Source organism: Telmatherina bonti, assembly GCF_933228915.1.
Source record: "Telmatherina bonti genome assembly, chromosome: 9".
NCBI classification, from domain to species: Eukaryota; Metazoa; Chordata; class Actinopteri; order Atheriniformes; family Telmatherinidae; genus Telmatherina; species Telmatherina bonti.
In genome coordinates, this window is record NC_136627.1 from 16,256,489 (window position 1) to 16,280,829 (window position 24,341).

The 24,341-nt window shown below is 38.6% G+C and overlaps 1 protein-coding gene across 3 annotated transcripts in view; it reads right to left on the reverse strand.

Annotated features, from left to right (window-relative positions):
- dscamb (Down syndrome cell adhesion molecule b) overlaps positions 1–24,341 on the reverse strand; it is a gene marked incomplete at both ends in the record, with an annotated part of 117,928 nt that overhangs the window by 87,464 nt on the left and 6,123 nt on the right. For all 3 annotated transcript variants that reach the window (XM_079246937.1, XM_079246938.1, XM_079246936.1), the window contains 2 exons: positions 8,486–8,632; positions 9,618–9,935. In XM_079246937.1, coding sequence (XP_079103063.1) covers positions 8,486–8,632; positions 9,618–9,935 — 465 coding nt within the window. The remainder of the gene's footprint in view (positions 1–8,485; positions 8,633–9,617; positions 9,936–24,341) is intronic.

The window sequence follows — 24,341 nt, forward strand, 5'->3', positions numbered from 1 at the left end:
TCAGTATTGATGTCTATGCAGTGCTTTTTTTTCTTCCTCATTAAGCTTTCATTCCAAAACACACTAAAATGTAGTCATGACAAGTCAGGGATCGAGCTTCAATTGTGGCACTGATGACGTATCCATTCCAGTCAAGACTGACCACAGTGATGCTCATGATGAAATTATGTTGGTTGTTTCCACTCTTAAATCCCTTGACCTTCAAGGATTAGATTGTCAATTCAAATCTGAACCTACGCAATCTTTTCTTGGACATGAGGAAAAGTTATTCCAATTTCATAATTTCCGAGTATGCCAAGAACCAAAACAGCCTAGAAAAAGCCTTTTTCTCATTATTTATGTGTAAAAATATGTGCTGTGTGTGTGCTTATTAAAAACATTGCTTATCAGGTTATAATTTGTGAACACCAAATGTAAACTGAGAAAACATGGTTATTGCCTCAGAATTGAAACAATACCCTTCTGAACACACATCATACTGTTTTACAGGCTGCATTATGCTCCCTATTCCAAGTAAACTAGACTGTGAGACTACTTGATCTGAGATAATGTAAAATGTGTCAATCCATAAGTTGTTTTGTAGAAAAAAGGCTCTCAGTCATATCTCTTCCTCTGATTGGTGTCCAGCAGGTGTTCTAAAACCATGATCATGTCTAATCAGTGTTACCGATGCCCAGCATGGCACCACAGGCTCAGAGGCTCTGTGTGAAAGTTTAAAGAGGCTCAATGTGATTTACTGTATTTTTCCAGATTTACCACCCAGGGAGCAGAATAAGAGCATGTATTAATCCTTGATTGGATGGAAGATGAGGAAGAAAAAACTGGAGTGAGAAATCCTTATTAGGGTCAGCAGGGTGATTTGAGTTATTAAGTGCCTTTTTTACACTAATCAGTCACTTTTAAGATGGGATCAGACACTGCTGTATTATGGGATGTGACTGAGCACACCAGTGTGTCTCTATCTACCCCAGCGCTTCAGCTGGGAGCATATGGACATGAACTCCACCACCTGTCACAAAAAAAATAAAAAAAAAACACACACACATTCAGGACAGTTTATAAACTAAAATTAATTGCTTGTTCCAATTGTAATTAGCGCACAACATGCTTATTACTAATCTGTGCTTTGGCATCATGCCAGACTGGTTCTGGCCCGGTTCCAGCCCAGTGTTGCTGTACAGTAGTCCATAAGCTCTGGCAGAACGGGCCCTTCTCTATGACTAGGCTTCCTCTAACTAAAAGTCCATATTTCTACTGTATGTGTTTCTCCAAGCAGGTGATAAAAATGTCCCCCTTCTGTTATTATTATAATGTGATATCAAACTTATAATGAGACGATTCTGCAACACATCTTATAAGATCTGCAATAAAGCAAAACTGTACACAGCATAGTGTTGGTATTTTACACATCATTTCAGCAGATGTCATTGAACTGCATCACACAAATTTACAACATCACCATAAACTAGATTACTGCAGTCTACTGGCAGTGCACTCCTCAAAATCAGCACTCATTTAAGCTTCTGTCTTCAGTCCAAGACAAGAACAAAGAGGCATCCCCATAGCCAAATTGCCTATTAAAGATGAGAGCATGTTCAGTCTCCCATTGCGCCCCGCCATCACCACCCTAATCATTCCCTGCTTAAACAGTCTAACGGCTGCCATATTGCTACTGTTTATTAGTAAACACTGATGGAAGGATGCCCATCTCAACTGTTGTTGATGCTGTCTATCCGTATGGAGTATCAGCTGGGAATAGCAGCCACCATGCCAGAATTGTGTCTGCTGTTCAGTCTCCCGTCACTAAACAGATTGCTTTATTGTTTTATGTGCATGATGATCACAAGGAGATGGCTTAATAAAATACAGAAACCTTAGATAAGACATTAATAGATCTGACAGCTGAGAAAAAGGATTTTTTTTTGTAATGCGGCTTCACTAACGTGTTCTACCGGCGGATGAGAATGTGAAAGTAAGGGAGAATTACAATTTGCATTGTATTTCCATAAAATTTACAAGTCTGTGGCTCTGCAGCTTACAAGAAGGATGCTCCAAAGATCACCTTAGGTTTAAGATGCTTTTGGGAAGCCCAGTCCAAGATCGATTTCCCTCCATCTCAGTCTCAGTAACCCTCCGATCGATCCTTATCAAATATGTATCACGTCCTCAAGCCCTCAGCAGAGCTAAGATGGAGACTTCAAACAGCCGCAGCTCAAAGAGAAAGTCAGAGAGCAAGATTTCTTTCTTTCCAAATGGAAAACCTCATTACTGTGCACAGACATGAAACCAAGTGATAATGTAAAAGGGGTAAGAATGTGAGCCATATCACTGAAAACTACAAATTATTGCAAAGCTTTCACATTAAAATATGACCTTGGTTATTTTACAAGCTGTAACATCAAAGTTTTTCAAATCAAGCAAAATGAGCGCAATGCAACTGTGAGCTTTACAAAATAAAAAGGTGGTTTGATAGTCAGCAAAACACAACATTAAGACCCACTGTGAACACCATACACGTAGTTAAAATGCTCCCCCAACTATCTCTGCTCTAATGTCACGACTTGCTAAAAGGGTCTTGTCTCGTCCTCTTCCAATTCCCCAAACTCCCCAACATACAGCACTCACATGTTGCAAATGCACAAAATGCATCCTTCAGTCCACATTCCCATAATTCTCAGTGGCAGCAGCGTGATTAATGCACACATCTATTGATTTTTTCTTTCCCCTTTTATTTCCTTAAAAAAAGAGTGCCCCCCCGCACATCCAACCCCAAAACACTTCCTTGACCTTATCTCAAGTTGCCCACCAGCTTTCACAGGTACAGACAGTGGTTACGCAATAAATTAAATAAATAAATAAACGCGCAACTATAACACATTTCCCTGTTTTTACAGAAAAACATAAGAAAAGAAACGGCCCGTGTCTTATAGGTTTTCGGCTGCTGTGTGTTAGTGAACTGGGAAAAGGGGTGCTGTGAAAGACAAGGGTCAGCATTTCACTAACTGCTGATCTGTGTGGGAGGAGGGGGGGAATAAAAGGATAGGCTGTGTTGTTTTCTTGAGGTTTCACTGCAGGACCGGTGGGGAGGTGTGGAAAACAAAACAAAAAAAGCCTAAATAACCTTAAGAGCTCACCAACATTCTCCTTTGATTTAACAGAAAAGCATGTCTAAACTTTTGATTGGTTTGTACCTGCTGTTATATTAATATCTAGCTCAGACTCCTGAATGCCATGTTGTTACATTCATGCACTCCTGCTTGAGCCATGACCCACTTTCTAAGTGGAAATGAAGGAAGAGGTAACTAGGAAAAGAAAGAAGGAAAACAAGAGAAGGCAAAGTCATGCTGCTAACATAATGCAGTACGCTGTTGGCCCAAGAAAAATCCTCACCCACTCTGCTCTGTACCTTTTCAATCTCCTTCTACTCTTTTTCTCACTTCCTTTCTTCTAATCTGCTCTCTTGCTCTCTGTGTTACGTTGCATCTTCTTTCCTCGCGAGCTCATTTCAACCACCGTGCCCTCCTTTCAAGGTTGGCCTGACTTTGGGCGTGTTGAATTTACAGCCCTATCGCCGCCTGCCTCTTGGTGCCCTCACTGTCAATCTCAGTAAAAAATTGAGGCGGTGGCACATCACCGCATGATAAATTCCTGCTGGAGCAGTGATGCTGTAATCCAAACACCTACAGTAGCTGAATCTGAAGGCATCCTTAGCATTCCAGCGACTGGGCTGGTGGCCGACTCAGACTGAGATTCTATTAGCAAGCAAACTGTTTAATTAGCCTCTATAAGCGCTCACAAGGACCCACGAGACACGACTGAGCAGAATGCAAGAGTGAGGAAGATCTTTCACTTGTTTGGAAGTCGACATGAATGTGACCAGAGATTTTTTAAACTGATGGTGTAAGTATTGGATGGATTTATTTGCATAAAGAAAGCGGGGGTGGAGGGGGGGGACATTTTCTACGCAGTAGGAAATTGACTGGGGCACTGTGCCAAGCAGATTATGCAATGAGATGAGAGAAAAACAGAAGAAGACCAATGGTCAAGGCCAGTGTAGGAGGATTGAGAGGATTAAGAAGAGAAAATACAAAAAAAAAAAGAAGAGAGGATGTAAACAAAAAAACTGCATCAGAGAATCAAGGAAGAAGAAAGATTCTGTTTTTCTTAACATCTAACGTCAGCAAATAATATTTTCTTGTGGAACATTTTAAAATGTAATGACATGCACAGGATGTAAAGAAACTGCTTTCTTCTGCGTGGTCCAGCTATAGATGGCTGACGAGGATTCAGTTCAGTACCATTTAATCTAAGCCGATGCTTACGCCACACAGAACCTTGGAAGGTCTCCTGCGGCGTCACAATGTTGGCAGCAAACACTGTTAAACCTAGTGAGTTGTGAGGTGGAACCTCCGTGGATAGTGCATATTTTACCAGGACATCTCACAGATGCTTTGTTGGAATGGGATCTGGGGACTTTTGGAGACAGAGTTGACTCTTCATCACCTTTGTCTTTGCAGCGTGTCACTATGCATCAGTGTATGTGCTGAGGAACCATGCTGAAGTTGGTGGTGTATCATCCACATGAAAAACATACCAGTCAAAACTCTGCCAATTTGCCTTGTACCCTTTATACACCCTTCTGCAATCTCTTCACCACGAAAGTGACCTACACACACACACAAACACACACACACACACTCAGCCATCCACATAATGCATAAAAAAAGACAAAAAAAACACAACTTGTTTGACCTGTTGTCCATGTTTGCACCGTTTTTCATAGAAAGCACGGAAGACCTTCTGTTTTATCTACTTTCATCACTATTTGGCTGAATTAAATGACTAACTTGATATAATACAATCATACCAAAAAATGAAAATTGATCACAAATAAAAATATGGCAGTTTTTAATTTACCAAAAGCATGGATAAAAGGTTTTATTCACGTAAATGTTTCCATAAAGCCTTCAACACAAACGATGAAATGCCAAGATGGTGTCACATCCAAGAAAAAAGAAAGACTTATACATGTATAAATTAAGCCTCCATCTTAATACAGAACAAAGCTTCCTTTCCTCAGTCGTTCACTTAGTTCTTCGGTTTGTAAAGCTGCACGTTAATTCCAAGAAGACCCTATTTTTTCCACATCTATATTCACCGCCGCGTCAGGCTTCCCTCTCAATTAATGACGCTCATGTCATGTGAACATTTGGGAGAAGGATTTTTCTTTTTTATCCATTTATAATTCTTTAGTTGATACCTTTTAAATCCCATTCGAGGGTTACCTTTAGCTTTTTGCATTTTATGCTGAACACTGTTAATGCAACCAAGATACTTGTGCTTTTTGTTATAAGAAGAAGGGGAAATAATCAGCATAACACTTACTGTCAGAGGTAATGTGAATTACAGATGCACCCTGGCAGCTTATGCAGACTGATCACAACACGTCGCTCTCATCTAAAACTGAGCTTCTGACTCCAAACATTTTGCAAAACCTATGGCTTAAAAACTAAACAAATCACAAAAATCGCACATGCATTAACATTAAATGAGTCATTTAAGGGGTAGTGTCTGTCACAAAATGTTATTTTCTTCCTCATTTGTTTAAATCAAGCTGCATTACACTATTTCCACACTCTTTCTTTCAGATGCGTAAATGAATAAAGATCAGCATGAAACAATAAGAACAAATAACTTATATTGTACATTGGTTCAACTCAAACATCAAGGAGTTATTACAATTAAGGGCAACATGTAACCTCAGTGTACACCTGAAAAAAAGAGCACAAGGTTTATGAGACAACTTGTTTGCAACTCATTCCATATCAGAGCGCTGCGTTTGCTGTTCCTCCTGTCTGCAACCAAGGCCATCTAGCTCATTATGTCATTTCATACCGTGTATGATCAAAGACAAAAGAAAGGCAGATAGCAAACACAACACACACACCATCCCAATTCCATCCCTTCTCAAAAGCATGGCCACTTGACACACAACTAAAACAAGGGCACACATGTAAAACAATGACATAGACATAAATGTGCACAAAAAGTGCACATGACTGCACCAAAACACACAGTTAATTAAAGAAAGGCCCATCCTATAATATTATGACAGGAACACATAAGGGCAGAGCTCAGCTCCTCCTCTCACCCTCTCACTACTCCGCTTTCTTTGTTTTTTGATTTTTTTTTTGTTGTTTTTCTTTTTAGTTTTTGCCTCTTTCATCTCTCTATTAGCTCTGTCAATTGTTTATCAAAAGCATGCAGGAAGCGAACGGAGACGGGCATTTGAAAGCTGGCGCTTCAAGATGCGTTTTAAAATTCATGACAGGTTAATGGTATGTTAGTGGCAACATTAGGACCCGGTGAGCCTGCATTGTGCTCATTCACATTTAAAACAGGCCGCTTCAAATGACTACTAAGCAGTCCTCGTTCTGAAAGGTAATTCATATTGTAATTAACTTTTCAATCACAGCTGATTAATTAAGACAGGGCCTAGTCTGTAATTATGCATCTATTTTTTTTTACCCTAATGTGAATCATCGCATTGTCAAAGATTTCAGTAGCCTTGATTTGAGCCACTTTCCTCTTTATGAGAGTTCAGATCATTAAAAGCACATTTAAACATGGAAATATACCGCTGACAGAGGGAAGACTAAAGGTTTAACTGCTTTTGAGTAAATAAACTGATAAGTTAATTGACATTAGCTCAATAAGAAAATGACATTATTTGCCTTTATTCTTTATAACCCTCCTTGTTATTTGGGTCTCTGCTAAGAATAATATCTCAAGACCAGTTTTTTTTTTCTTTTATCTTTTTCTCTTTGCTCTCATTCTGATGTACAATGCAAGGGTAGAGAAGTGCACTTCATGTTACCATTCCCAACAAAAACCTGAAATTAATAATTCAGTGCATCTGTAGGATAGCTTTATTTTCTCTCCACTGGGATCGAGTCTTCTTTTATGAAAAGAAAAGAGCGGCTGCAAAAAGAAAAAGAAAAAAAAATGGGAAAAAAAAATCTGATAACTAGGTTGGGTCAAGCTGCATCCAGCTGCCATTGTCAAGCCCTGTTTGGTATCCTCACGGTGTCTCTCTCTCTCTCCCTTGTTCTTAAGTGCACACATACACACACACACACACACACATCTCCTTCTAACCCCCACTCCTTGAGTAAACATACCCTCTCCATAACAGTGCGAGGTGAATCCGCTCATGCACCAGAATCTACCATCAAATATTTATCAGCGAGCAGCAGTGATTTTGACCGTGTGCTCATGCTTTTGACAGCACTCGCCTGCTGCAATACTTATTGGAGTAAACACGGACAATCCAATATCATTGTTCTTTTGAGCACTTGCAAAAGAACTTGAAAGAACACAGAGAATACAGTGAGATCCATTAAAACCTCAGGTTGTATCATATAAGCTGCTGGATAGAGCTGATTTAATTGGCAACAACTGGTTTAAAAAAAAATAAAGAAACACCGATTTTCATGGTCACACATGAAAAGAGATTTTCTCCGTGTTTGCCAGTGCTCTACCTCTAAGTTTAATCAGAACAAGAGGAGATACTCACAACAGATATTTATGCCGCCCACTTTTCAGACAAACATGTCAACCTTGTGCATGCGACTCATTTTAGTTGCAGACAATAATCATATCTATATGCTGCATTTTTTTTTCCTCACTCACAGTGACATCAGGCAATGTCTTTGACCTTCCACTCAGAGCAAGTAACTTGAGTAACCTCCAGTAAATAAGTCAGTGGCATGGATCAGAAGACACATCTTCATGCTTGAGCAGACACATTTAAAATGCCACCAAAACACCGTCCCAGATTCTGCCCTCAGTCAAATGACATCAAGTGCTCACTTACAGGTCCCTGAACGCCCCAGTATGAAGCAGAATCAGCCAGCGGGCAGTACATGGAGCAATCAAAGAGATAAGCATCCCATTTAACTTGAGTAAAAATTCAACCGGCAGATTGTTCGGCTGCATCGTGTTTTCATGCTGTGCCACCGGATTCAAACAAGGAAGGTAACTAGGCCAGTGCTATGTAATGTCATGTAAACTGTGCCACTTTACCCCTTACTGGACTCAAAATGGAGTTGGCTGAGGAGGAGAATGTGCAGGAGAGAGACACCCAGTGATTCAAAGTGACAGTTATCAACATCCTCTGGCTATTAAGAGGACATGGCTGTACAAGTAATGGCAGACCGCAACAGTAAAAAGGTAAGACGATGACTCACACAGTACATGGTGTTCAAACAGTGGAGAGAGAAGCAAACTGAGGAAGGGGCTGCAAATGACAGCCTAAAAATGCAATAAATCCCTCTCTCTGTGCCAGACATGGTTGATCATCTTTTAATTTCTTTAGCACTCTTTCAACCTTCAAATATGTCACATTTAGTTGCTTTATTATCCGGCCGTGACCGTAAATTATGGGAACTTTTCGAAATGCATGCAAGTGTAGAAGTTTTTGTACCTGAGCTGAGTGAAACTGTGTCTTTCTCCCATGATACAACGCTGACGTAGGCCTCCACAGAAGCAGGAATAATGCACTTGAAGACAGCTACACTGCCTCTCATAGCCTTCTGGTCAGCCACTCTGACTGTGTAGGGTTCCCGTGAAACTATTAAAAACAAAAAAAATAAATGTTAATGTCATTCATAAATGATTAATAAGAGCATTTAAAACTTTCTTGGACTGGCTCGGATGTCAATTTTTACGTGACATACGTAAATTTTTAAGTTACATACTCTTAAAATGTTCTTCAAAATAAAAGTAAGATGATATGTCTCTTGTTATACAAAGTAAAAGACTCATAGGGGGACTTTTAAATCGTGTCATCTTTGTTCCAAAGATAAAGACATATTGTCTGACATGATACTCTGTCCTCGACTGCAATGTCAAACTAAATTTGCGGCAAACTGAAATTCATAGTTTAAGCATTTAAGCTTTTCATGTGTTGACTGCTAGAAAAGCCCCTGGTGAAAAGGTTAAGCCAGAGGTCCATTGCAGTGCTAACACAAGAATATATAACCACACACTTATAGGTTTATATCAAACCACCAAATAAGCAAACATGCGTTTTTTTTGGGTGTTAGGAGGGAACTGAAGTAACTGGAAAGAGCTTACTTCAGAAGCGCATCATGCAAAGTAAAACGTTTTTTAAATGATTTTTAAGGGGCAAATAAGTTGTTATTTTCATGTCAGATTTTGCTCATCCATACAATATTTCTGTGTAAACTTTATCTTTGCTGTTAGGGGAATTGTGACACCTGTGTTGCTTATTATCTTTGACATTCTGTGCATTCTCACACAAAGAGTCTTTGTGATCATTTATATGAAATAAATGATCACAAAGACTCTTTGCCCATTTATCAAGTCAATGTATAATGTTAAATTAAATTGTGCAGCAAACACTTTGACTTTTACTTCCGTGCTTTGAGAATATAAGATTCCAAACAAATTCCAAACTCCTAATGGAAAGTTTCACTACCACCATCACAACAATCACTACATCTACTTTTTTCATGAATCTCACCCATTTTTTTTTTTTTTTTAAATTTTATTTTGGCACCTAACTACGACCAAGCATTTTTCTGCTGACTCACCAGCTTTGATGTGGACATCCTGACTCCTAATCTTGCCAGAAGGGTTCTCGGCAGTGCAGTAGTATGTGTTGTCATGGATCAGCTTGCTGAAGCTGGATGGCAGGAAGTTGAAGATTTGGAGGGTTCCGTTAGGGTGGACATGGCGGATGCCCGGGACATCGTAGATCTCCTCACCGGTAGCCAGATACCACCGCAGCGAAGCAGGTGGTGCACCCCCAGCAGGACAGGGAACCGAGGTCCCCGTGGTGCTGGCAAATACTACCTCTTGCAGAGATGCATTGACAAAGTATAGACTGGAATGCAGATCTTCACTGAAAACTAGAAAAAGAGAAAACACAACATGTCTTTGTCAAAAAATGTTGTGCAAACAGGTCACTTTTTAACTCAGTTCTCCTTTTATTATTCACAAAAGCTTCTACTCGAGGCTGAGTGGTTAAAATCAGGAAGCCATACTTTAAACATGTCATTTCATTGATAATCATCGGTCATTTTGAATTCATCAGCGCACTACTATCACTGGGATCTTGAGTACATTAAATTAACATAGAGTACCATGAATTATGAAATAAGGTCAGTTGCTTTGATCATGTTAAAGCTACAATTTAAGCCAGCTTCATAGTAAAGAGAATGACATTAAATGCATTTTGTGTAGGAGCATTCTCCAGAGGAAAGGAGGGTAATAAATGTCAATGTTGAACCAATTAGCTTAGAAAAAAAATCTACAGCTGTTTTATTTCAGCGCAAAGAAGAGCCAAGCCAGCAAATGTGAGAGAGTTTGTTTGTATCTCAGGCAAAGGCAGAGTATTTGTGTGTATTATGCTTGCCATCTCTGCCTGGTGACGAGGCTCTTCACTAAACGGCTCACAGTGGCACTGGCAGCTGGACGCTCTCTAGGGAGAAAGCATTTTAGCACTTCATAAATTCCTAACAAGGTTTCAAATTGCAAACGTTTCCATCTTTTTCTCTGCTCCAGCAGCTCTAAATTTGCAATGAGACACTCCACTGACCTGCTCATGTGCACACGCACATCCACACAACACTTAGTTGTTACTACACATTAGTAGATCTCATTTAAAATTATTTGCACATTGTTAATCAATATTATAGGGTTTTGAGTTTTTGTTTTGTTTGTTTGATTTTTACAACATGTTGTTAAAAGGGAACTCTGGATATCTGCAAAATTTGTGAAATGGAATCAACTTTGAATGTTAAAATAACTGGTTAATACATTTGTAACAAATGTGGACTAGCTGATCATTTTTTATTCTCACAACATCTGGAAAGTAGAAAAAGAAGGCAATAGCTACAATCTCTAATTTTCTACATGTATCATTGTTCAATATCTTCGTGGTGGCCTTAGAAATGATTAATAAAATATTGAAATGCATAGTTATTATAGTTATTGAAATGCATCTTGTACGACGTCTCTGCTTATTACCTGGTTATACCTGCTTAACAGCTATTTCATACTAGTACTTCATAATCATAATTAGAATCTGTTCTTGTTTCTGCTTTTTTTTGGTCCGAGAAAACTGATCTCTAGAGATATTTGAAGTTGTGTTTGTCTGTATTTTAAGTTAAATTTGCTTTGATATGGAACAAATATTGAAATATTTAGGAATTTGGCTTCTTATAATTCAAAACTTCACCTGATAAATAAAGCCAGCTCACAGTCATCAACCTGTTACTGTGCCCTAAAATAATAATATTTAAATAACAACAAAAATATTGATCTGCACCCCCCTTTATTGCCTTTACAGACTTTGGGAAGTTCAGTCAAATAAAAAATAGGTAATGAAGCTGAGATAACACAGCGCTATAAAATATTTTCAGTCAAGATTTTATTGCTGTAATGTAATCACTGTCTATAACATGTCAGGTTTGGCATAACCTGCAACGCCACCCATTGTCGGCCGAAGCAAGACGGCCTAATTACTGAATAGAGACTATTTGTTTATCTACCGGATGTCACTGCTGATTGCATATAGTATGCATGTATGCTGCTTCATTTGTAATGGCAAGTGTGTGTCCACCTGCTTTCTGCGTCCTTACTGTGTGTCAGTGGTAAACAAACAAATGTTTATGAATAAGTTTATAAGTTTCATTTGACTCTGCAAGCTTTATATCATTGTCTGTCAGATGGAGCATTAAAGATATGTACATGTTAGACTATGAGCTTGGTCTGCCAAAGCCTTCAACCTCTAGATATCATCCTATGAAATGAGCTATTTTCCTCTACATGTCCTGAAACATACAATAAAAAGCACATTTGTCTGATATTGAACATGCCAAGAAATTGTCTCAACTCTAAGAGATGTGAGTGATATTTTGCATCCATTAGCTATGGATTGACAAGATATCATAACATCTGTATGCATTATACAATAAAGTTAAGCATCAATTTTATAAATAAGAAATTGAGAGGCTTCATAAAGATTGCATAGTGCAAAAGCAGGCTGTGTACACTTCACCTATCATGTATCAGAAAACACAGGTTTTTTTTGTCAGATTATTTCAGAATATACACTTGGTGGTGCATCTTCAGCCTTATGTCTCCAGTCCCTTACATAAAAAAGTTTTCTGTGGTTGAAACCTTTTAAAATGCAGCAGGAATATGTTAGGGGTTCTCCATGGGTCTCTGGACAAGATGAAAATAATACATCAAAGTCATATTAAATTCTGATTCATTTTCTTTTTCCTACTGGCACAAGGAGTATCAATCTTCTCAGCACATTGTTGATAGAACAGACAGAGGTGGGAGGGGTAGGGGGGACAAAACCCCACCTGTTAATGCATGGTCCTCATGGAGAGCATAACTTAAAATCACTCAGAAGTTGTTTTATTTTTTTATCCATCAGATAATTTCTTTGTATGAGTAACACTACATATTTCATACTCTATTTCTGTGTAATTATTACGCTAAATATTTTAAATTTGCCGTTGTTTAGGAGTGTGACATTTTAGAGTTCAGTGTTTTAGTATTTTGATGACATTGGATGCTCATGTGAAAGCATTTGAGGAGAAACCGAAAACAAATGCAACAAAGATTGCAATAATCTGTCCTTCTTTGTATGAACAGTGGCAATACAAGCATCTGATCTTCCAGCAGTTGCTTAATAGTCCCTTAACTGATACTTGGTAGATTGTATTGTAAGAATAGCACATACCTTTAATGTTCGAAGGACTGGGAATTGGGAAAGAAATCTCAAGTGTGTGGAATAGAGATGTTGGATTAAAATTAATCCCACTTCTGTTTCAATATTCATCTATTTCAAATATTAAAAGTAGGTAAAAGCAACTCAGTTTAGACTTGCTGAGTAAAAACCAAAATGCATTTAGTTAAAAAAAAAAAAAACAGACTGATGGAAAGTTGCATATCACCACTACGTTAGTGTCCTAATTGACAAAGCCAGGAAGCCAGGCTACAAATGGCCCACTGATGCAGGTACATCACCCCCTTCGACCTCACAAAGAGCACATGTCGTGCCCCAACAAATGGCCTCAGGGCCCAACCACTTACTACATTGCCTGAGAGAAAATCAGTAATTGGCATAATTTTTTACGAGCTCAACTGTAAAGGTGAAATAAATGACACCGTCCAATAATGCATATGCATCTATTACTGATGGTATAATTGACCATGTTTTTTTTTTATTTTCCACCGGAATATCCTCAGGGATCAGAGGAGGAAAATATCTGTTTCATCACCACAGGTTTGTATGGAGTCGCTGAAGTGTATTTGTGCTTCAAAATGTACTTTTAAAAACTGACTGAAGCTGGTTTCTGCAAGCACTGCTGTTCGGTCTTAACAGTTACTCTGGTGGCAGCAGGCAAGTTTGAACGCAGTTAACATAAAGTAGTAGTAAGTATCGGTAAATCATGTCCAAGGTGAAATTTACTTGTGAGCTTAGACCACTTATTAAACAGAAGAGTTTCACAAGTACTTTACAGTTACATAAAGTTTACAACTAAAAAAAAACAATATTAATAATGTAGTTCAAATAAAAGTTACAATATATGGGGCTGCACGGTGGCATAGTGGTTAGCACTGTGGCGTCACTTTGGTTCGAGCCTCGGCTAGAGGGAAGATTGAACAGTGTGGAGTTTGCATGTTCTCCGCGTGGGTGTTCAAAGATGGTTAACTTGTTACTCTAAATTGTCCCTAGCAGTGAATGTGAGCATGAATGGTTGTTTGTCTGTCTGCGTTTGTCCGACGATGGACTGGCGGCCTGTCCAGTGTGTTTCTGCCTCTTGCCTAATGATTGCTAGGATAGGCTCCTGCTACCTGATACCTATAATCGGACTAATCAGTTAGGAAACTGAATGAATAAATAAATAACAATAAATATAACAACAGAAGGTCAGGTCAGCATAATACATTCTATTTGGATGTTAAATTTAGATGCTTAATTAAGTTGAAAAGCAAGGAGAAGAGCTGGTGACCTAAACAGCAAAAAGTCTGATAACTTCATATATACAGAGGTGAACTGTTAAATAGAGCGGGTAGAGCAAAAGTAAATCTCATTTATGTCCTCATCTGAATCTCAGAGAGTCTGAGGGCAACTTAGTAGTTGACCCCAGTGTTCTTACAGGGGTATAAATGTGAAGAATATCTGTTACTGTAAATAAGATGGTGCAAATCAATTTAAAACTTTACAAGCAAGTAATAAAATCCCAAAATCAATCCAGAAACAGAGTGTCAGTGAAAGGATGCCAAGACAGGAGTAATGTGTTTGTGCTTTTCAAAGCCAGTTAAAAAAAAAAAAAAAAAAAAAAAAACCTCCTGTGCTGTGAATTTGCAAACAACGCAGGGAAAACTGATCTAAACCAGCATGTGGGGTTTTCCAGGAGTTCACTCCAGAGATGATAAAAGCATGAAGAACTTCTTTCAGGTCTCTGATAAGGTTCCACCCTGGCAATCACTCTCTGGTGAAAATAGTTTGATTTGACAACTCCTCTGATGTATGGATCCATCTTAAGAGAGCTGTCAAACATCTCGAGCAGATTTCTGACAACAGGACAACGGAGGCCAAGAGAGCAAGAACAACTGTTGATAGATGGGATTTTACTTAACAGAATGACTTCAGACAGTTTTATTTTTTACTGCGATTAAGAAAGTTGAGAAATATCCAGGTTTTAAGGTTAACTAAATGTGTTAATAAATGATGCTGCTGCTTTGTGCTCGCCAACTTATAGAAAATAGACCTGTATATCATCAGCAAAACAAAGGAAATAAAATAAAATGGGAAAACATTTTATTTGTCCCAGATAGAGATTGCAACGTTTTCAATGTAGAGTTTCTTCATTTATTTGTTTTACAAATAGAAAGATGTTGTAGAATTATTTCTGTCATTGACTTTTCCTTTTTATCAAACGTTTGTAAAATGTTACATTTTCTTATGATGATCGATAAATAATATGTTAAATTAAGAGTAATTAACATCTCTTCCTTTTTGTAGTTACAAACATGTTCTTCCTAAAGATGCATTATGAAACTTTCTGACCTTAAAAGTTGTTCAATGGCACAGTAATATCTATCATGTGCATTTCTGGAGCCGCTGCTGCCCAGCAGCGTCCCGAGGCTGAGAAACTGATGCAACTTTATCTTCCGGGACGCTACATGACGTTGCAGCAGAGTTGTGCTACATGCTAGAAAACACGCTGGCTGTTTTGAACATGCAATATCGCTGATTCAGCAAAGACATGCAGGAAGATTAAAGGAGAAAGAGACTAAATAGGAGTCATTTTAAGATTGTCTTTTGCTGGCTGAAGGAAGCTAACAGGCAAGGTAGGATGCAAGATGGACGCCGATTTAGCCGACGATAAGGGGCACTTGACGGGGAATATGTCAAAAGTTCTGTAGTGTGCTTTCAATACGAAATAATAATGATTATTTTGGCACCTTAATATATTTTCTAGACAAAGTACTGCTTAACAGCATGATGGATAACTGAACAGACGCTGTAGCTACTCAGGATTTCCGTATTCATGAGAAGAAATAAATAGATTCAGTTGAGTGAAATGAAAAATACGTTACTTTTCCCAGGAGGGAAATTTTACAACTATGAAAGGATACTGAATTAAACTAAATCGGGCAACTAGTTGGAAAATGTAAAAAGTTAAGATAAAATCGAATCTTCAATACTGAATTTACATCATGGTACTTCTTGAGGAAGCTGCCTCAAACAACCAATCAAAGTAAGTCCCATTTGCTTAAGTTTAAATAATGTTTAACTCTCCCATGTGGCTGTGTCCCAGTTACTTCTGTCCTCCACGGTGCTGCATGGTTTTTGTCATGGCAAGTTTGTGATTCAGGAAAAAAAAGGGACAACACAGAGCAAACAAAAGGAGGCAGAAAGAGAATCAGAGAGACAGTGGGATTGATTCAGCTTCCCATATTTCAGAAGTGTTGCATCTGTATGGTGTGCAGATCCATTGTCGGAGTTGTCATCGCCATCTCGGCAGGGGGACTCAGCACCGTTTGGTAGCGTGGTACCCAGTGCCTCTTGGTGACAATGTGACAGCAGGAACCTTGGGTAATTAAAGCAGCTTTCTGCTCTGTGCCCTCAGGGCAAGTCTGCCTGGGATGTGAAGATCATACCTGGCTGACTCAAATTCAAGACTAACAGAAGCTGAGGCAATTTTCAGCCTAAAACAAAAACACTATTCCTACTGTGCATTTATGGGTAACAGCATTAGTGTGATAGATGTGGTGCATGTGATGAAGCTGTATTCCAAGGAGCTATAAATAGGACCCTGACCTGTAAATGACCCATATTTAAAATACAGGGAATGTGTATGTTGTTGTTAAGTAAAACATAAAAAAAAAGAAAATATATTTCATCAAAGGATTTTTTTTCTCTGTATCAAAGTCTGTGAACCTTAAAGCATGTAGCTGTTTGAAATTCTGATATAGGCAGATGATAACCAGTCGGGGCCATGGAGTTCAGTATGAGTAAGCATTCCCACTGATCTGATCTGCCCAGAGGCAATACACCACGCACGCAAGTTAAATGACTGTCTACCAATTTGCTCTCATGAATATTAAGCAGGGCTGTGACAGTAGAAAGAGCTGGCTGTACGCAAGCCGCTGATCCACACCGAGAGATCTGTCCTCTGATGTCTTGGAGGGGCGGGCAACACTAAAACGAGGCCCCCACAGCAGATGAACCTCCTCCTCCCCCAGTCTATTTTCATGTTTTAAATGGGCCAGAATGGCTGCCTGTCTCATCAAGGGGAAGCCAGATCCTGGACTGTGTCGTATAGTCAAAGTGAGCAATAAAGACACTGATGTCTAAATTATGCTGCTGTTGCTGCTGATGACGATGATGAGTGCACAAGAGTGAATCTGATGAGGGATTATATTGTTGCAAACTAAAGCAGCTCCCTCTGCTGCTGCAGCTGATAAATAAAAACCTCCACTAGCAGACATTTAATATTGCTATGTGGTGTAACAAGCACATTCAGAGGCAGAGGGAAGTCCATGTCTGTAATAAAGTAAATAAAATGAACATTATCCTTAGTGTGCGGGCCTGACTTAATGTATATTTACAATGAGTTGGTTTTCAGCAGGTAAAGCTTGAACGCGCTGCTATGAAACTGTAGCCATCTCTAATTAGAAACAGTTTATTGCAGAAGATTTCAAATTTCAACTAATGCAGTTTTACCTATTGATTAAAATAATTTTCTAATTTTACCAACTGCTAAGGAGTTCAACACTGCTGTGTCTTCTCAACCTAATTAACAAGAATAAATATATCTGTAAAGGGCTAATGCTAATCCTTTCAGCAAAGAAACACAAGCAAATACATTTATAAATACACTCTGCGGGTGATTTATTTATGCAAGGTAAAACATTGATGGAAAGCCAAGGTAATATGGAGCTGTTGTTTTTACTATAATTGTTCTGAATTACATACAGTGACAATCACAAATACTATATAAGTAGTTCACTCACTAAATGTTTGTAAAGTTTTATTAATTTATCCAACCATCAATTTTCTTAACCGCTTAGTCCAATTCAGGGTTGCGGGAAGCTGGAGCCTATCCCAGCAATCAGTAGGCGAAAGGCACTGGACAGGTTTCCAGTCCATCACTGGGCCTTCATTTATACAAGCAATCCAAATTTAAGCAAAATTATGCTAAAATTACTGAATAGCTCTAAAATATTTTGTGCTTTAAACTCATGTGTGATATGTGCATAAAGGAAAGTCTCTTTTTACTTGCTACTGCATGTGCAAAACTTTCTACATGATATACTGAACATGTCCTAATTAACAGCGTGCATTAATAATGTCTCTGTGAAAAGTCTGTAACAAGCTTCTTTTATGTTGGGAAGAGGGGTCATTCAGTAATAATCAGTCATTTTATTTGTCTTAACAAATAAAATAAAACAAACGGTTAAAAAGGCTTTATATTCCATAATTCTTTTTTGGAAATCATTTATATTTCATGTCAATGGTTGTGGTTAAAATAAAGAATAAAGTTGTGCATAGACGCCCCAAGAACAAAGAAACTCATTCTCTCTCCCAGAGCTGCAAGTAAAATTTGGGATTTTTGGGAAGTTTGTCATGCCCTGGCCAGAACAATTCTGCCACAAACATTTTGACCATTTTTTTTTTTTTTTTAGCTTAAACGCATATAAATGTAAATGTATTTAGTATGAATATTTATACATAGCTTATTTAGTGGCAGTTTTGTGAATTTACTCGGCGTTTACTGATGAGAGCTGAATAATTCAAATTAAACGTGATGAAATTGTTGCTTTGGTGATTTAAATGCACTATGCTTTGTTTGTTTCTTTTAAGCAGGATTGTTTGTTGTACTCGGGAATTTTTAGCATTTCAAGCTTTCTCAGTTTGAAGAATCAGATGTTTCCTGGATGCACGAATGAATGCTAAAAGCTACTCAAATTAAAATTTTATTTATAAAGTATTTTCATACAAGGACAGCACAAAATGCTTTACTCAATTAAAACACATGTTTGCGTGTTAAGTTCCTGTAGTTCATGGTTTCCTGCTTTATTTTGTAGTTTTTTCTGTTTAGTTCCTGTCCTGCATTTGGGTCCATACCACCACCCCAGCGTGACAATATTAGCAGTTCAAGCAAACCCTGTATTATGGATCATACAGTTCAATTTGATAAATGTTTAGCATCTTTTTAGTACAAACTGGGTGCATTATATTTCATGTTGCCACATGCCTGTGCAGCCATGGCCATTTTGGACAGCAACAAACAGCTAAAGATTTTCACCTTTTGACTTGGTTTTGCTTGACAAAAAAGATTTTTTTTTTGGTGTCCCTCTTTTAGGTAGCTTTTAGCTTTAGCCAGCTTCAGTAAACTGTCTGAATTTAGATCATGCCACTCCAACTAAGACACCGACTACTGAGCTCTTCACATAGACCCAAATTTTTTAAAAAGTAAATAACTTATATAAGTTTACATGCAGTGTGAGTCTGTTTTATTACATATAATATTTATGTTTATGCAGCATGTTAGTCCAGCAGTAATAAGTCTTTCAACAAATATATGTGTGAATCAGATGCTGTTTTCTCTCCCAAGCATGCAAAAATGTGCCAAAAATCTTTTATGTACTAAATTAGGCAGTTACAAGCCATCGTCTGTTTTCAGCATATATCCGCACCAGTGCATTACCACTGGCTCATTTAGCCAATAAAGCAAAGAGAAACAGAAACTTATAGGACTTTCTACAACTGTACTCAAAACTTGTCTGATTTTTATTTGAGTGGTTGTAATTAAATAGCCTCAAAACTAATCTAATAATCAGCATGCTCTGCCTCGCATAGCAATACGATTAAGCGGTGACCTTCTTGGTGAACAGATGCCTGCTGACAGAAGCCCTACCTCTGTTAGACAGGTCACATACTGGACAACCAACCTTATTATGTCACCAAACATTAGGTTAAGGGCCTTCAGAGATGATGCTGTCGTGAGTGTCTACACATGATCGCTGTCCACCTAGATGCCACCAAAGGTAACATTATCAGTGAGGAGGTTTTGGTGTACGTTGGGGGTTTGAGTCGAGACATGAAAGAACATGACCTGACACTCGCAGCTTCAGTGATTCCACTTCATCTGAAGCTGGTTGGGACCCAATGAACATTTGGTTCCACTAGCCCTTTAACTTTCACACTAACAAAAAGGCTAGAAAAACATGCTATTTTCCATTTGTTTTGGACAACAATAAACAGAATAAATGTTTTTTTTAGCAAATGGTTGAGATGTAAAAAAGAAGTTATATAATAATAATGTAACAGTGAAATAGTTGAAATTTTAAACTGTGGTGTTAAAACAAACACTTAGTATGGTTTTTATATACCTAAACCAATTGATTTAGGCACATGTAGTTCCACAATTTTTTTAAAAGAAATTCATCAAAGTCACTCCAAATTTACATGAACTAAATGGTAGACCAGGAGCATAAAGGGTTAAAATGGTGGAAGAAAGAACTTTTGTGTCAGCTTTGCTTATTTCTGAATAGAGACTGAGGAAAATCACATCAATTCAGCACCTCTCAGTGAAATCTTAAAGCCTGCTGGGTTTGCTTTTGAGGGGACAAGACTTCTGACTTTTGAGATATGCACTGTGAGATATTTATGTTCTGGCAAATGGAGCACTTTAGTAGTGGTAAGAAAAAGGTTCATTCAGTTAAATCTTAATATGTCATTTAATCCAGTTCTGGGTGCCTAAAACAATGGTGAGAACCAATTCCATGCTTTCAAAGAGGCTCATTTATTCATGTTGTGGATGCACCTTAATCTGTTTATAAGTTGGCAATCTTTGGTGCAAAAAAATTCAGAAATTTCACTTCTGTCTGAAATGATCTATTCTAGCTCAACTTTTTTTGGACTGAAGAAAAATAATGGCAAACAGTGAAGCTTGTCATCCTGACCAGCTCTATTATCAAGCTAGTTTCTAGGCAGGCATTCAGCAAACATGTCACATGGAAACCCAAAGAAGTAAAGAAACAGTCTCAGGGCTTTGAAGATTTTTGATTTGACTGATATGATTGGACTTTATAACATTTAGGATCTTAAGACATCTTTAATCTTCAGGGTTAAAAGATATTTCTTTCTCAATCATGTTTAAGTGTTAAACATAAAAACTTGAAACGTTGCTCGTGAACAAAGACACAGTTGAAGTAAAACATTTTCAGACCTGACTGAGACAGTGCTATTGGATATAATTCAGACCATTAGTTGTTTTTCTTTCTCAGTTATTTCATTATCACCTCTCTGTCATTTCTTTGCTTTTTGGTTTATCACCTAATTCTTTTTGTGCTTTTAATCCTTTGCATCCCTTTTAATTGAGCCGTCGCTCCTGCTCTGCCTGCATTTGAGCTGATTATTGACTTCCTTCTGCATTTTTTCCTTCTGCACTGTTTTGGAAAGAGCTTCATAACCACGATGCTCTGACTACAAATCTTGCACAGGTAATATTAGCATTATGAGGCCGTAACGGCCCTTTGAAGCTTTACCACTGCCCCTGTTTTGTCCAGGAGACGTCTGTGACCAGCAGCTGTGGAGTGTGTTAATGTTGATGTCACAGCAGCTGGCTGCTCTCATCCTGTTAGCTCTGCCTGCCATTGTCACCCCCCAGCATCCAGCACCCCCTCCTCCTCTGCTTCAGTAAACTGCTGCTGCGTGCTACGCTCATTTTAATACTCCAGACTCATTTGACCGTCTTTATGGACTTATCATATTAAACATTTATCGCAGCCATTTCCCTAAACCAAGCATGTTTATTCAACACTTAAGGGACCGCAGCACAGCTCCTCTCGGCACCCCCACCCCCACATTACACACACTTATTTTCTTCTTTTCCTCATTTCCCTCTCCTCCTCACTCCTTCAGTCCCTCCGGCTTGCTTTATATCAACCCTCCTTCCCGATGTCCCACTGCTTGAATTAACAGGAGAGGTATTTTGGTACAGTTTTTTCCCTCTCATTTCCGGTCACCGTCTGTCTCAGCGGCTGGGACAACAGGGAGACTCGTGCTTTCAGAATCCAGACAGAAAAGCAGACGTTAACGTATTTTGAGTATGTTTTAGTACTTTGCATGAATTGAGTTTTAATTTAATTATGTGATCAAACACTTATTCACATAATGCCTTGTGGGAATAAATGAGGTAGCACTGATAGATCTCATCAATACATTGCCAAGTGGTCGGCAGACACAGCAATATTTAAATGCTATTATTTTAGGACCTTGTCCATGTTATCTTCTTTTGTACAAACAATAAAGCCATTTCTCTTTTTGTCAACAGCACAGCCACTGCAAAATGATCTGTCTACTCCTAGACCATTGTGCAATCAAATGTACGACCGCCAGGCCCTGTGACTCCTTATTTGATTCTACACAAGATGGCTTACTGCAGCATCACACCTTGCGCTGAGGAAAGGAGGTCTGGGAATCTAGGAATACCACAAAGTGCTAAGATTATTGACAATGCACTCAGTCTCACACTGGGCTTGGGGATCGATGAGTTGCTAGAAGGACATAAATCAGACTCCTGTGGCTCCATTCCATGTCACACCCTAACCCACCCACCCAGCTCCCCTATTAACACTCACTTGTACTGGAGTGCATGCACACAAGAACATGCATCCTGCAAAACCTCTCCACACACAATACAAAGGCGCTCACAAAAAAAAAGCACAAATCAAACACATCATTTACATATCTCGCACGCACAAACACACACGCAAATGCACACACCATCTAACATCGTACCCACAAGATGACAGTGCTTTAAAAATGGTGGGCTAAAAATAACCATCACTAACTTGGTCTTAAATCTTAGCATCTGTGCCAGGTTTAAAAATAAAGAGCAGTGTCAAGAAACCAAGCTGGACCCATTTGTCTTTCTGTCACACTGTCTATCCAGCTATGCCTCTTCCATTATCCTTTAGCCTACTTTAATATTCGGAAGGTGGGCAGACTTGGTGGCGAAATTTCTTCAGGAAATGCAGAATTGAAAACCGGAAATACAAAAGTAGCAAAGTTAAAATGACTCGAGAACTGCAAGAAGGCTGAGTAGATGGGTTATGTGATTTTTTTCTTTCTTCTTCTTCTCTTTTCTTTCTTTTTCTTTTTTTTTTTTTTTTATTCCATGACAATGAGATACCCCTGGCTTGCAGGATCAGAAAGCTAAGCTGAAAGGCAGCATTGGAGAGAAAGACTGGTGGACTGTTAGCGAACCGCTGAACATCAGGCACATGTATCATGCTCAGGTCAGAGTTGTGGGGATCAATTCAGCCTTGGGCTGCCGACAGTGTTGAGTTCAAAGCCTGGCCCCGGTATGTGAAGGACTGGATTAAGACACAGTATTTATGAGGTTTAGCGAGAACGTTTGTCTGAGTGGGTGATAGATAGCAAACTTAACACACCTCCACCACCTGTCTTCTACAATTAACCAAAGCTTGAGTGCCCCGCAATCCAACAACTACATGACAAGCAGACAGTGACCAGCACAGCAGAGCATGACAGGTGTGGACATAAGCTTTGTCCAGCAGTAACTCATCAGATAAACTGGGGAAAAGCTCTACCATTTTGTCATCACTGGGCAAAAAGTTTCAGTGTGTTTTTCTGAATGAAGATCTGCAAAACCAACCAAGCATTTTAAAATGGAGGACTTTGTTGCAGTAGACCACGCTTTTAATGTTCACGCATGTTCAGTGATATTTCTGCAAGTTTTCTTTTTTGAAGAACTGAACAAAGAAGAATATGATAAATGTGATATTTGCCAGAGAAACTAAACATTTCTTATTTAAATTATTACATCAACTAAACTCCAGAGACACAAAGTTTTATTCATTCAGGCTTCCTTATATTGAACCTCGGGGCATAGACCTTCAAAACAGTCAGAACCACAAAATAAATGCAAGGCTAAGTAGAAACTATAGGGTAAAACATTTAGAATGAGTTACGAGTAACAAGGGCAAGGCTAGTATTTTCTTCAGCTGTTGACTTCCAGACAGATTTAAGTCCTGTTTACTCAACAACACTAAGACTGTGAAACACAGAGTTTTTGCAACTCGTTTACATGGTAATAAAGTTTTGGGTGGACAAATCCATAAAGGTTCCAAATCAGGCTCCAGACTTAAATTTCCTTAAAATGCAAACCAATCAGTGTAAACATGAGCTGGAATCTTTTTTGCAACTATGACGTCACATCATGTTGTATTTCAGCACTCAGGTCCTGTCTATACCCACAAACAGCATGACAAAACACAATGGTGGACGTTGTTGCTGAATCTTTTAAAGTAATTTTGGTCTCTTGGGCCATTATCCCCAATCCTTTCTGTGCTTGTGGTCAAACAACTCAGTTGATACGAATTTACTGAGGGGCTATTTTTAGTGAGAGCTGTACTATCATTTAAAATTTTATGTGATTAAAAATTGTTTTGCTTTGTGTTGTTTTTATTGTGGAGCAGATGGTCGGATGATATCATAAAGGATTTGCTGGTTTAGTGGCACCTGGTGACAAAGTTGTGGATTGCAAATAACAGAGAGCCCCTATCTTCTATGGGACAAACTACAGTGGCCTTTATAGGCTGAATGGTTTCTCTGCACTGGTCTGCTGTAGAGACACAACATGACGGACTTAATGGGGTGCTCTCTTTATTTTTGCAGTAATGCACTAATGACAACATAATTGACCTTTTCTTCTTTTTTTAAATAAACAAATCTGCTAGTAGTTTTC